The 14,145-nt window shown below is 41.8% G+C and overlaps 1 protein-coding gene across 1 annotated transcript; it reads left to right on the top strand.

Moving 5' to 3' along the window:
* The first annotated feature begins 8 nt into the window (after positions 1-8).
* On the top strand, positions 9-1,954 carry BBS10 (Bardet-Biedl syndrome 10). The gene is made up of 2 exons (XM_057378071.1): positions 9-94; positions 163-1,954. The coding sequence occupies exons 1-2, from the start codon at positions 33-35 to the stop codon at positions 1,922-1,924; spliced, it is 1,824 nt and encodes a 607-aa protein (XP_057234054.1). The 5' UTR covers positions 9-32; the 3' UTR covers positions 1,925-1,954.
* The last annotated feature ends 12,191 nt before the right edge of the window (positions 1,955-14,145 follow it).

Here is a 14,145-nt window from a genome sequence, read left to right as displayed (position 1 = left end):
GGGCTCTGTTGCTGCGGCCCACGGGCGAGGCGATGCCGACGCGGGACGGGCGGCGGCTGCTGGAGGCGCTGAGCCTGGAGCCGCCCGCGGCCAGGTACCGCGGCGAGGGGGCCGGGCGGGTCCGGCGGGGGCGGTTCCCTAACGCAGCCCGTGTGCCCGCAGGGTGATGGTGTCCTGCGCCTGCAGCCTCCGCGCCGAGACGGGGGACGGCGCAAAGAGCTTCGTGGTGCTGCTGGCGGCCGTGCTGGACGGGCTGCGAGCTGCGGGCGGCGGAGCCGGGCTGCGGCGGGCGCTGCGCGAGTTTGAGGTGCAGGTGCTGGAGCGGGCGGCGATGCGGGGGCTGCGGCGGCACCTGCGGCTGGCACCGGCCGGGCTGCTGGAGGCGCTGCTGGAGCCGTACTTGGCCGGCCGGCTGGGCCCCGGCGAGCGGCGGCGCCTGGCGCGGCTGTGCGCCGAGATGTGCCGCCGCTGCGATCCGGCCGCCGCCGCCCGCCCGCAGGTGCTGCGGCTCCTCGGCCGCCGCTTCGCGGAGCTGCACGCCGCTGTGCCCGGCCTGCCCCTGGCGAGCTCCAGGGTCCTGCCCGGCATTGTTCTCCGTAGGGACTTCGCTGCTTACTGTCCGGCGGACGGGGAGCTGCGGGCCCTGCTCGTCTCCGAGCCCCTGCGGCCCGCCCTGACGGCCCCCGGCGTCGAGTTTGTTGTCGACTCCGAGGGTCAGTATCAGGCTTCCCTGCGCTGGATCACTAAAAGGACAGAAGCCTTAATGAAACACTTGCAGAGCAACAACGTTAAGCTGTTACTGTCGAGTTCGAAGCAAGAAGAAGTGGTTATTTACTATGCCAAATTATATGGTGTGTCTGTGGTAGAGTGCTTATCATCAGAAGAAATGGCCCTTATCACTGAAATCACTGGCGTCTCACCTGATGCACCTTTCGGTGATARCATGGACAGACAAATTACTGAAACTGCAGTGGTAACGTTTTGCCGGCCCTTGCTGCTTGTCTCCAAGAGATGTGTCCACATTGGCTTCACCAGTGTGTGTGCCTTCCAGCCCCATTGCCTGATCCTTTGTGGGCCTGTCGATGGCGTTAATGAGCAACATGCTGCTGCTTTACAAGAGGCGTTCACTATGCTGCAGCAGCTGTTTAAAACAGTTGATCAGAGGGAGGAATGGAGAGCGGAAGGTGAAAGTCAGAGTGAAACCTCAGATGTTTGCACTTGGCATTCTACTACTCAGAAACAACTGGTAATAGAAAATACTTCTTGTGACAGTAACCAGGTTTCTGAATGTCAGCTGAAAGCAGTTAGTGATGAAACAGAGACAAAAATCTTCGACCCTGATAAAAGTGATTTGCTGGTGCACAATCGAAAGAACCACAGCACCACTGTGTTAGTGGTACGCAACACTGATACAGTCACTACCTGTGAGTGCCTGGATGTTGGCMAAGGTGTGGAGAAAACATGTTGCCATGTAGTTCCATTTAAACAGGAGGAGAGTTGTGCAGGTATTGCACAGGATTACTCCAACGCTCTGATAGAAGCAGGATCAGTTTTGCCAGTWGGAGGTTACTTTGAAATCCTGTTACATTATTATATTCAGGACTATGCAAAACAGTGTCAGCAGTCAGAGGTAACTGTTATATGTAATGTGGTTGCTGATGCTTTGCTGAGTATTCCCAAGGCCTTGTACAGGACAACAAAACGAGACAGCTTTACTAATTTCTATCTTGAAGCCATTAATTCACTCCAAAGAAATCAGCCGCTGCCTGTAAATGACAAAGGCTTAGAGTCAGTGTATTGCAAATACCAGTTAGTCATTTCAGTTCTTCATTGTGTTACASAGCTTCTATCCATAGACTTAATAATTGGTATTAGGCGGCCACTCCAAAAAATTGAGGATCGTGACTCAGAAGATGACTTTTGAAATCATTAATAAAGAATGGTTTTGTATGTGTTGTCTTCTTGTGTCTTCTTGTCAAATGGATATTTCTCAAAATTCAGTGCTGAGACTAAAAGATATCTTTTAGACTTAATATGCTTCTTCTCTTAGAATAAAAAGGCTAACCAGCTGAGATTGTGGAAAACTGGGTTGTGAACAGCATGAACTTGACATTTTGAGCATTACGAAGTTTAGCCAGTATCCACTGCAGAAAATGTGCAGTGCAGTCTCCATGCACATGCTGAGGATCCTGAGTGCATTCAAGCCAAGGGTGAACTTTGCCTCTGTTGGTGGATTGGGTGTTTTTACAAAGTAGATGGGATTCACTTTCTTAGCAAGTTAAAAGTGGCCAGTGTGACACAAACCACTGACCTTGCACACTACAAACCAATGGGTGGATATTTTAGCCTTCATAATTAGGTGGATTAAGTGTTTCTTTAAATAAAAATACTTTCGTATACATTGTGGTTTTGAATATAAAGAGGAAAATATAACTTGCTAATCTATTCAGCACTGGGGCAGGCAGTAGTAAGCTGCTCTGGTGTACTCTGTTGAATTTTCTGATAGGAGATGCAGCATTTTTATCTCCCATTGAGTTCATTTCAGTTGAACTGGAAGAGTTAAGGATAATTTGACTTTATGGCAGTTGCTCTGGCAAGTTAGTTTATGTGATGTTGCGTAGTACAACTGTTCATTTTAACTACTATGGGTTAAGCCTATAAAAGGCTTGCAGGAAAAGTTTACCCAGCCACTAATGCAGTTCTGTATGAAAAACCTGAGACAGTTCAGACCTCGATCATTAGGGATCTAATTCAGGCTTTGCTTTTTGGTTGGTTCTCTTTTATCCCAATTCATTTTCCCCCAGGATTTTCACCCTAATAATATTTGCTTTAAGCCCAGTACTCCCTGCATGCATACCTCCCTTTCTGCTGGGTCCTAAAGACTACAGGTTTGACAGGGAGGTTTTTGAGTAACTTGAACAGCTGCAGCTGATAATTGCATCAAATTGGTTCTCTGTGCACTTACCAGTGTTGCATAATACTGAGAGTAATGGCATTTTTTTCTTAAAGTCTGCTATTTAATAAAATGTAATGGGGCTATTTAAAACCATAGGCATAAATCATGTTTATGTGCTATACCTGAGATGATTACAACTAGAAAAGAGATTTTCCCCCCCCATTAGTTTATGCTGTTGCTTTTTCCATTTCTTCAGAAGACTCCAACTACCMGAGTTCTTTCAGATGTTTTGGCAGCAATGCTTTGTTTGACTACAACTTTCTGTTGAAATTTTGCATATATTCCTGGTAAYATAAGACAGTGTAATAATTTTTCCCCCCTACAGACATCTGCATATAAATAACAGTAAAACTCAGGGCTCAGGAGAGTGATTTCTTTAATAAAGAACTAAGGACAGTAAATATTTTTGTTAGAATCTTTTGACAGGTGCAGACGTGGGGGAGAATTAACCAGGCAGGAAAGAGAATCCCATTCTTGTTGAGGTCATGTGCTGTTGCATGCTGCTTAGTGTGACAGGTCCAGTATGAGCCAARAGAAATCTCTGTTGTGGAAGGTTTCAGAGCTGTGTACCCTGCTCTGCTTGGATGGCATCAGGAGCTCCCACCAGCCCTGGCACTTGAGCAGGCACTTGGGTCTGCATGTTAATGTTGTAATGAGCTGATGAGACAGTATTGCTCTTGGACAAGTTTCTGCATCATSCTGTCTTCATGACCACTGACCAACTTGCTGGCCAAAGATGGATGATTCTCTCTGTGGTAGTCAACAGCTGTGGCATGGAGCACGTGAAGCCTGACAGCAGCAGGGGTTGTCTGCAGAAGCAGCATTTGTATTCCTGATCAAGGTGCTGTCTAAATAAAGACAATACTGTATCATTTCAAACTGCTTTATACTGTTTGCACATCTGGTCACTTTCAGATTTACTGCAGTTTTTTTAAATGTTAAAAATATTTTGTTACAAGAATGGCCTTCTGGTCGTTTGATTTAAATTGTGTCATTCTCACTGAGGAGAAGAAGAAAATCCAGAAATTTTATCATATATAGAACTCTTGCATGCCAGAGATAAAGAGAATTTTTAAATTACAGTTATATAAAACTTCTTTTTTTCTGACCTGCTTCTGGTGAAACCTCTTGAGTCTGAAGATTCATTGAGGCAGGAGCTTTATTTCTTTGCCTTCTCTGTCCTTTTATATTTCATGAATGATCAGTTTTCCATTTTGAACTACTTTTTTTCCTGTTCTGTCTACAGAACTGGGGACATGACAGGCTTTTCCCTTGGAGAGGAATGTCCCTTCTTTGTCCTGGTCTGCAGAAGTGGATGCTTGTTCAGGATTTGTCTGTTTGATGCTAGTCCTGGAGTCTAAGCTCATTACAAAATGTGCATCAGCTTGAGGGGGAAAAAGCCCTAAACATTAACTTAGTCTCTGGAGAGAAGAACAGATTTACTGCTGGATTCAGCTCTTTCTTATCCTTAGGACTCTTCTCCAGTAATTAGTCTGGAAGTATAAATATGACCTAATATTAGGACATTTTTAGGGTTCACTGCTATCCCRTCTACTCCTTAAGAAAAAGGTTGTTTGTAGCCCTGAGAGGCAGCTGAGTCGGTGTGCTGGGCTCTGGCTCAGGTGCTGTCAGTGCCATTTCTGCTCTGCTAATGTTTCTGACCTGCTTCAGCAGCTGACCCCATTGCAGAGGCTGCTTGGGCTGTTACTGTTCCTTGGTACCTAAACCTTAGGTATGCAGTTATTCATGACATCTTGCAGCTATCCCAAATTTTAAAGCTATCTCTAGCTGTAGTTTGCCCTTTGGCAGGGGGACGACTTGTCTCTTGACGCAGTGACAGGGACCAAAGAGGTTACCTAGAACAGCTTGGGAAAATGTGTTTACTCAAACGGGGAGCAGTGTGTTGGGGCATGCACTGGGGCTATAACAGCCTATGGGGTTTTCTTCATGCATTGTTTCTCAGAGAGAAATTCTGTTTTGCGCTATTATTCTATTTTTCTAAGTATGGGTCGGCCTCCATGCAACGTGAAGGTCAGGTACACATGGACGTGTTTCAGCTCAGATCCAGACTTCAATATGATGTAAATTCAGGGATACTGATGTTAATAGCCCAAGGTTAAAAGTGGCTTTAAAATTGATGTTTAACTCTCCTTTCTGCAGCCCTTAGCAAACTTACATTCTGCCCCACATGGAAGTCATCAGAATATTTTCAAGGCCTTCACCTCTCCCATAAGGAATGTAGGCATATTTTAAGCATGATAATCCTATTAGTCAAGTAGCAGATTCACACATACAGGCAGGTAGATTTTTTTAAAATTTAACATCCACCCAGTTTTTTTAAATGTGTGTCTAGTAATGTACAGTGAGACTACGTTGAAACTGCCTCCTGCATGCGGTTCTTGAGAATAGGAATAATCTGTTTACATGACATGAATATGCTGGTTTTATGTGTTGATTTGTGTGGGGATTGTCTGAACAGAGTTTTGCAGTTGCTAGGACCACACTGAGACAGCCTCCATTCCCCAGCTCTCCTGGAGCCACCGTCCCTGTTGCTGACCCTGCCAGCTCCTCGCTGCTCAGCACCTTCCCTGGGCCTTCTCACTGCTCTCCATGACTCTGCTCTCCAGCTCCCTGGTTACCAAATAGGTATTGCTTAACTTCTTTAATGGAAGTTACGCAACCTGAGTGTGGCCTTACACTTTCATCCATGCTTAGCTGACCTTCAGCATTTTTGGCAGCTGTACAGAGAGCATCGTTAAATAGGAACCAGGCACAACAAAGAATATTATTCTGTTGTGCCACAAATCTCATGCTGCTGAATCACATTTGTAAGAGGGGATAGGAGAATGCAACATTTTGTTTAGGGACGTAACTGTATAGTGGCATATTTTATATTTTTCTGGATATTTTATATGCAGAAAAATGTATATTGTTTCTGTTGTTATCTCTAGAAGTCATCTTCCAGAGCCCAAACATAGGGGATTAATCACACCATGTGAGAAGATTAGGGAAGATTAAATTCTTCACTTGCATATATCTCCTGGACTTCACTAGAATTGCATTCATCTATTCTGTATTTCCTTTCTGTTACAGGGCAGATCTGCTATTAGTAGTAGAGACTTCTTTTTTCATTGCTGAATTATTTCTATGCTTATTTAGGTTCATYTATCCTCTTGTGTATTTTTTTTTTAGTCAGATTCTTTTAAATCTCATCTTGAGAAACTTTCAATGTTCAGTTGCAAAATTCTCTTTAATTTTGATCTTGAAATCTAAAAAAACTGGTTTTGCCACTAGTGAATCCAAATATTAAATACTTGCTCTATTTAGTATAGTATTTATTACATTATTGCTGTTAAAACTGAACAAAACAAGAGAGTAAGTACCTGAATTTAACACCAGTCACTTTGGAAATGCATTGGCTGTAATTAACATGATTATAATTTCGCATCATCATTTTGTGCAAGGTGTCATTTGTATTCTTATAACGAGACTAGAAATACATGTTTGGATCTAGGATTTTTACTAGATTACTTCTACCCTAATAGAATATTAAGCTAATAATTACTTCCAGGAATAAGAATTTTAATTTTTGCATTCCGAAACTAAATAGTAAAAATTTAATAGATGTAATACATAGTAGCTCCTTCTTTATTATATGATTCAATAAAGGACTAAACTTTGTAAGTGATGCCTATTCCCATGATAGATCAAGCAGTGCACTCTTTACAAACAGTCCTGGCAAAAAGAATACAAAATAGTTTTTCATAGAGACACTGTTTGTGCTGTTTCAGCAGGCAGTTTATTTCTCACAAAGTCACCAGCAGATAAAAGAACTGTTACACTGAGGCTTTGGTCCAGTGCAGGATTAAGGACACATCACTAATACTCTGTCCTGCATAGTTGTATCCTAAGCCATCTACAGCAAAAATCACTATAAAAGATAAAATTTCCATTAAAGGTATTTAAAAAAAAAGATATTGTTTGACTGAACAGATTTTCTAATCTGTTCTTGTTTTGAGATTTGCAGTAAAAAATCCAGCATGATGATCTTGCTTTTGATAAGAATCATGACCCACTTTTCAGTCTTCATTTTGCAGTCTAGGCATCTGATTAAATACTACCTTAAAATGGGAATGCAGAGAAGAAGCACATAGCAGGGCTTTCTCTGTGTACGTGGGGAACAGACAGCTCCAGACAAGAGTAACATCCGCTGGGATATTAACTTCAGACTTGATATGTGTCTGGTATCATGTATAAGGATTGCCATTGCTTTTGGAACACTGAAAGTGATTGTAGAAACTGCTGGATTATATTCATAGAGCATATAAACTGCCTGTGAGCTGTTTCATACAATCAGAAATATTCTGAAGCTTTTGATTACTGATGCAGTACTGAAAAAAATTACAAAATACTCACAATGTGCAGAAAAATATTTAATTTGTTATCAGTGTTGACTTTACTGGAGATATTTATTGGAGTGTTTTTTTTAAATTGTAGTGTTAGGAGTATAATCCTGGGGAGCAGTGCCCCACAGCAAGGCTGCTGCTGCCATTCCTGTTGGTACTGGAGGCAGCTCTGCCCTTGCACTGCAGCAGTCACCCAAAGACAGGTCCTAGTGTGCCAAGCTTAGATGTGGTACAGTTCATCTTACCAGAGCATTTAGGATTGCATTTCAGCAGCTCAGTAAATCTTACAAGCTGTGGTATAGGTAAGTGGAGGGGTTTTGTTGGCATTTCCAAACAACCAGTGCTTATAATGCAGCAAATATCGGAAATCACATTCCTTGTAATCTGAGACGTTTTTGTCACCTTACAGAATTTTTCAGTGACATGTGTTTTAAGTCTTGGTGGTTATTAGAAAGTAGTACCAGCMTGATTTTGTTCTAGGACTCCCTTSTGTTTAAAAGTTTGCCACCTGGKCTATAGTCCTAAGTGTTGCAGAAGTTACAAGAGGAGTCACTGTGTAATCACACAGAAAGTAGGAATTTTTCTCCTGCGTGTCACTGCTGGTTTTTTCTCCTTGACTGTAGAGCTCATGAGACAGTGAAATATGGTAATAACTCCATGAGTGTGTGGGTGGAGAGAAGGAGGGACAAGAATAAGAGAAAACGAGAGATAAGAAGACCTAGTTCAAAAGGAAGAAAGAGGAAAGCTGAAGGTTGATTGATGAATAGAGCTCAGTAAAGGACTGTCATGTGGAAGGAAGAATATAGTCTCAGATACATGAATGGGGAGAAGCAGCCCCAGCTTCCACACCTCCCTCCCTGGAGAGGCAGTAGCAAAGGGAAGACATWAGGTTCTGTTCTCCTGTTGGAAGAGTGGTAGGTTGTAGTTGTCAAATGGAAAAAGATAAAATTCATAAAACTGATTTTCTGTCCTGATGTAGGGGAGTAGCTACCTTGGAAAGCGTTAGGAGCTGTGGAGACAGCCTGTCTGCATATGTCAAGGTGTCCTGGGCTGTAAACTTTCAACAGCCAGAGATAAAGATTCACATTTCTGTTCCTGTAGCTCAGAGTCTAGGAGTGGGTGGGAAGTTACTGGGTGTGGATTACATTTATTTGGATAGCACATCGTGTCCTCACTGTCCTGAGCCTCTGGACTGTGCTTTGATCCTCAGGTCTTTGGAAGGTACAGGCAGTACTGCAGAGTTTGGCTCCCCAGCCTCAGTGATGGGGGTTTGGGGCTCAAGTTTGTGTGGTGCCTTGTGCCTGGGGAACACCCCTAAATTCGTGTTAGAGGGCAGCCAGTGAATAGCACAGGGCTGTAGTGGGAAGTGGCTGGGTTTACTGGTTTGAAATAATTGTATGGACTGTTATTTAAGTCATAAATCATCAGCTGATAAATTTGCCATCTTCTAGGCCTTAGATAATGAATCTACATTTATTTGTGTCAAAGCATAGAAAGCCTGTCTAGGATCTCCAAGCTTATTTTTCATAATGAAATATAGCAGGAGTTCAGTGCTTTCAGCCTCCTTACTGAATTGTTGGGAAAAAATTATTTTCTTGTGTAGTTCTGACTTCTCATAAGACTGAACCACTTAAAGAGAAACAACTATTCTGAAAATCATAGCATCTCAAATACTGATCCAGTATTAATAGCATCTTGTTTGTTTAATAGCTAGCACTTAGGACCATGAAAAAAACTGTCCTTGCTGAAAGCAGCAGGTTTCTGCCTCTGCATRTTCATATCTCAAATCTCTAATCCAAGTGTATTCAAGTGACTATATACAGAAGATACTGAATTGACAGAATACCAGACCACTAAAATTAATTGCCTAGCACTTTAGAGCAGAAGATTATTGATACCAGATTTTTTAAATGATAGTTCTTATTGCTTTTCCTGCTGAAGATAAAAAAGACCCCATGGTTGAATTAAAATGCATGAACAAGATCATTGATCATTTTCTTGCTATTGTATTTAACATGTTTGAGTTTTAACCATTTATTCTGTGGTGTCTCTAGGGCTTTGTAAATATGATTAATATCTGATTCTGAAAGCTTTTTATTGATTCAGTTGCTGCCTGACTTTGGCTGTAACATTTTAACTGCAAAGATCAAATTGTAATAAAAATGTGGGAAGTATCTCAGACTATTTTGGAAACCTKATTCCATGAACCATTGGGGGAAAGTAGCGGATTTTGCCATCTGGAGCTTTGTAACAATGTGTGCTGAGGTTAGAATYAGGTCCCGAACCAGCAACATGTGCAAACTGTGTATAGTATCTCATAAAAGGGCAGCTTTTTAACAGCTGAACCTTTACATTTTGACACTACTCAGGTTTATAAAGAAGTCTGAATTTATATCAAAATGCAGAGAAATAAATTTCTCATCATTATTCCCTTGGATTCCTGTTGTCAGAATGAGTGGGTGTTCACATCAGAAGGTAGAATAATTGCTGGTGCCTTGAAATGCAGCCTCTACAGCTCCTAATGGTGGTGTACTTGTCATCGTGAGCTTTTCTAATGCTCCAGTTTTGAATTTGGAATAAATTTGCTCCACTTGTAAAAACACCCACATCTGTAGAAGGAAATATGTGCATGTACCTTTCTTTGTTTCCACAATGTGCCATGTGTTTTCCCTCCCTAATTTTCCTCCCTGGCACTGTTTTGATGTGCTATGTGACACTGGCCATTACTTATCCATATTCTTTCCTCAAGGTTAAGAGTTGTCATGTTTTGTTAAAATCTGAGATGCCAGAATTTCTCTTGACTTACTACTTATCTATTCACATTTTTTAAAATGACCCTGTTCAAAAATGATATTGAAGAGTCATTGAATGATTCAATASAGAACAGCAGATATGAATATTCAATTTAAAGAAAGAAAATGCCGAGGATTTTTCAAACTTTTCACAATTACAGGCATTTATTGTAAAAATAGCTAACCAACAGTTGGTCTTCTGCAGGAATAGCTATTGAATACCATGGAGTGAAGGTATCAGCTAGAGGAGGAGGTRGAGTTTAAGACCCCAGGACTTTATCATTGCTGGCACAGATTTGCTGCAAAGCCTGGAGTAGGTCAGTTAATGCCCATATGATTAATTTTTCATCATATTAGTGGGCTTCATAAAGGTTTCAGACCATGCTTTAAATCTTCAGGAATTCTAGGATAGATGCAAGTGCAATCATCATCTGTTTTTTAAAAAAAGAGAGAGAGAAAAAAAAAAAAAAGGTACTAGATGTCCTTTCAGTCTCTCAATTATCTTTTCATAAAGTGAGGAAAATTGTTTCTACCAGGATTGTAGATAATGCATATTTTATTCCTTTTCCCATGACTACTGTAGGAAAACTGAGCTGCTAATGAGGACACAGGCACCATTTCCTACGTTCYTTTCCCTACTAATAGAAGACGAGCTCACTCACATACTAACAATTTCTGCGTGCAGTACAGTAAAATGTTTAAAGTGCAATGGTTTTAATGAGCCCTTCCCTTTCTCCTGTTGCAGCTCCATATTTTTTTTCCTATATTTTCCTGACCCACTGCTTGTGATTTGGACTCCAAGCAGCTTGGAACAAATGAAAATCAGGATATGGGCTGTGTAGCCTAGTCAGGACAGGTAGCAACGACTTCCGAAAGATGCAAAGAAAGCCCTGGGATCCCTGGCTGAGCCAGCCTTCAAGCAGGGCAAGCTGCCTCCCTCCTGGAGCTGTCATGGCCTGTGTGTGGTATCATGGTGTCCAGGTCCAAGGCCAATTATATGGCCTTCTCTTTAGCCAACCAAGAGTGTTGTCATAGTGCCTGGCAACAGCTCTGTCTCCTAAAAGCAATGGAGGAAAGGTGTATGGAAAACACTGACAGAACAGCCTAGCAGCAAAGACAAGGACAAAGAAKTGTGATTCTATTAAAAATCTCATTAATTATCCTGAAGATTATATGGGAAAGTCAGAACTGAATCATATGCCATTAGCAACTGAAACCCCAGTTTTTGGTTAAAAAATTAACAGGTTGATGCCTGTTGTTGCTCATAAAGCAAGCAACAGATTTTGATTGAAATCTGACTGCTGCTTCAAAGGAGATTGACTGGAGAAGCCCAACCCCACCAGTGCATGGGTGACATTAAATGTCAGAGTACTGATGGAACTGGGAGAAGTGGGGGAGGTGGTTTTGGCTTTGCTGTACCACAGAGGGACAAACTGGTTTCATGCCCTGGGCCATGCATAGTTGGAAAGCTGCCTTGCCTTACTGCCTACTGGAAGATGTCACTTGCAGTGATTGGCCATTACATATAAAAATCATATTCCCGAGTACAAATGGAAAAGATACAGACTGTACCRTTCTGGAGTCTGAACTCCCTTTGCATTTGGCAAAATGGAGACCTCTTTTGTTTCCTAAATTCAAGATACAGAACCTGGGTTCTCACAGGATGGCACCTTGAAGTTTTTAGGTTTATGAGGCAAGGGACATTTGGGAAGGGCCGATGCTGAACTCTGGAGAGCTGATGAAATGCTTCCACGGACTCYTTAAATTTGATTTCAGGCTGCAAGTGCTGCGAAACAGGAATGGGAGTCAGGGATTGGACTGAAGGGGCCTATTTGCATTTGTCTCCAGTTKCATTGAGAGCATCCTGCATGTTTATCGAGGCAAGGATATCTGCTGTCTGCAAGGCAATGACTCCCACTTCCTGCTGAGATGCCAGAGCTGCAGGAGACAGAACTGGCTGTCTTCCAGAGTCGAGCTAACGTTCCCTGTGATGCCGCAGCATCCCATGCCAGGGCTGGTAGTTTCTCTCTGACTGCTGTGCGTGGCACTAGAAAACCTTCCAAAGAGAATTTTTTAGAAAGAAAAAATGTTTTTTATCAGTAATGAGAACAGATGTTGGCCTCAGATGCCACAAATACTTCAGGTATCATGGATACTCTTCAGAGCCTTATGCAAAAGCAGTTTATGTCCTTTTATACTAAATTAACCYGGTTCCCTTCTATCTCTTTTTTAACCCTCCTCTTTCCCTGGAGGCCTTCCTCTTATCAGAGACACTGACTGTGAAAGGAGGTGAAGGTTGTGCACGCTCCCTCCATTGCTGGTCTGCTTGAAATGTCACCAAATGATGATGGAAGAATCAGGAATCCCGAGAAGCTTTGCAAACATTTGCTTGGCGTCAACCAACAGATTAAAAGACTGGAGAGCCACTTGGGCTGARCTAGTAGTCCTGCTGTTATCCTATGGTGCTCTTCTTTCCATCCCATTCTTTCTTTTCTGTTAATATATTTTTACAAACTGTATGCCAGCAGCTCTCACTGGACATCTGGTCTCCTCCAGACTGCTTCTTGCACTTGGTTCCTTCAGTTCTTTCATGCTGAAAGAAGAACCAGCTCCAAAATGTGCAATGACATGGTATTTTTGGTTATGGACAGGGTTTGGGTCTTCAGCTTTTTTAATGCTAGCCTGTCTGCAGAGTTTAGAGGTTTGGGTATGTGCCCCCTGTAATTGTCTTCAGTGAGCTGGGTCAGAGGGAGCTGTGAGCTCTCCCTGTTTCTCATTACAGGTCTCYAGATTTTTACTAAGTGATGGTCTCAGTTCAGTTGATGGTCACAAGAAACAGCAAARGAGAAAGTTCCTTCCACAGGAAAGACACAGATTAAAAATAATGTCACCCCTGGAGGCAGTAGTTGACACTGGAACTTTTCAACTCTCTTCATTTGCTAATGTTTTAGAAATTGGCAGCTCTTTAAATTGGTGACAGCCCTCTAAATACATCACGGGGRTTTGTTTTGTTTTTTTCCTTAAATAAGTAATCCATCAGAATAGCAAAATACTTTTGGAAAGAAGAGCATTGTGATAYTAAGTTCATCTAGAAGTTACAGAGAAAAACACAGCCTGCCTGCTAATTGTTTTACTTCAATGCCTTTTGCTGATATTGAGAGCTTAGAAGAGCTCAATAGTGATTTCAATTACTTGAGTGTAAATTCAGAAAATGGCAGTGGAGTTGGTCCAGATTTACATACGGACAAATGAGATTTTAAGAAATGTCTGTATAGTTTCCTTTCAGGCTTTAGATATAATTATCTTAATTAGCCTCTCAATTCAAGGGTCTAATTTCCACCATGGTTAATGAATAACACTTATACTTGGTGACTGAATTATCTGACTTGAATTATCATTTTCAGGGAATATTCTAAAGACTTCTAATGAGAAAAAAAAAGCCTCAGAGTTCTCCAGCTTTATTTTTCCAAATAYAAAAACTAAATATAGCATGTGTTCCCCAGAAAATGTGAGTGACAGGGATTAGTAATTAATGAACAACATGGCCCATTTACAGTCCTACCAGCACAGAATTCACCATGGCATGGAGAACATCAAACAAAACAACTCGGTTGACTTCCATGCATTTAAAACAATGTGAATAAAGGCTTAATTCAGACTAAGACTCCAAATGTTCCCTGGATTTAGTTAACAGTAATGAAAACATTTATTAGCTAAGAAATAAGCTGACACCTGAATTTTAAAAGGCTGGAAAATAATTAATTAAATCCCAAAAGTATTAAAAGTTATAGTTGAAGATGAAGCTGTGTTCTTTCATGAGGCGCTGCTCAAAAGACTTTTCAACAGTCCCACCAAACCCCATGGACTGCATTTAATTGTCAGTGGTTTAGATCACTGCCAGCCCATTGCGAGAGGTGGTACGCTGTGACTATGAGCAAGTCTTTGAGACTACAGTATTTCTTAGCAGTTGATCATTTTCACACAGTTTTCT

The sequence above is a fragment of the Malurus melanocephalus genome, unplaced genomic scaffold (genome assembly GCF_030028575.1).
Source record: "Malurus melanocephalus ecotype Western Australia unplaced genomic scaffold, MMel_1.1 scaffold_10, whole genome shotgun sequence".
NCBI classification, from domain to species: domain Eukaryota; kingdom Metazoa; phylum Chordata; class Aves; order Passeriformes; family Maluridae; genus Malurus; species Malurus melanocephalus.
Note: the sequence above shows the minus strand (reverse complement) of the source record. Positions and strands in the feature narration are given on the sequence as shown.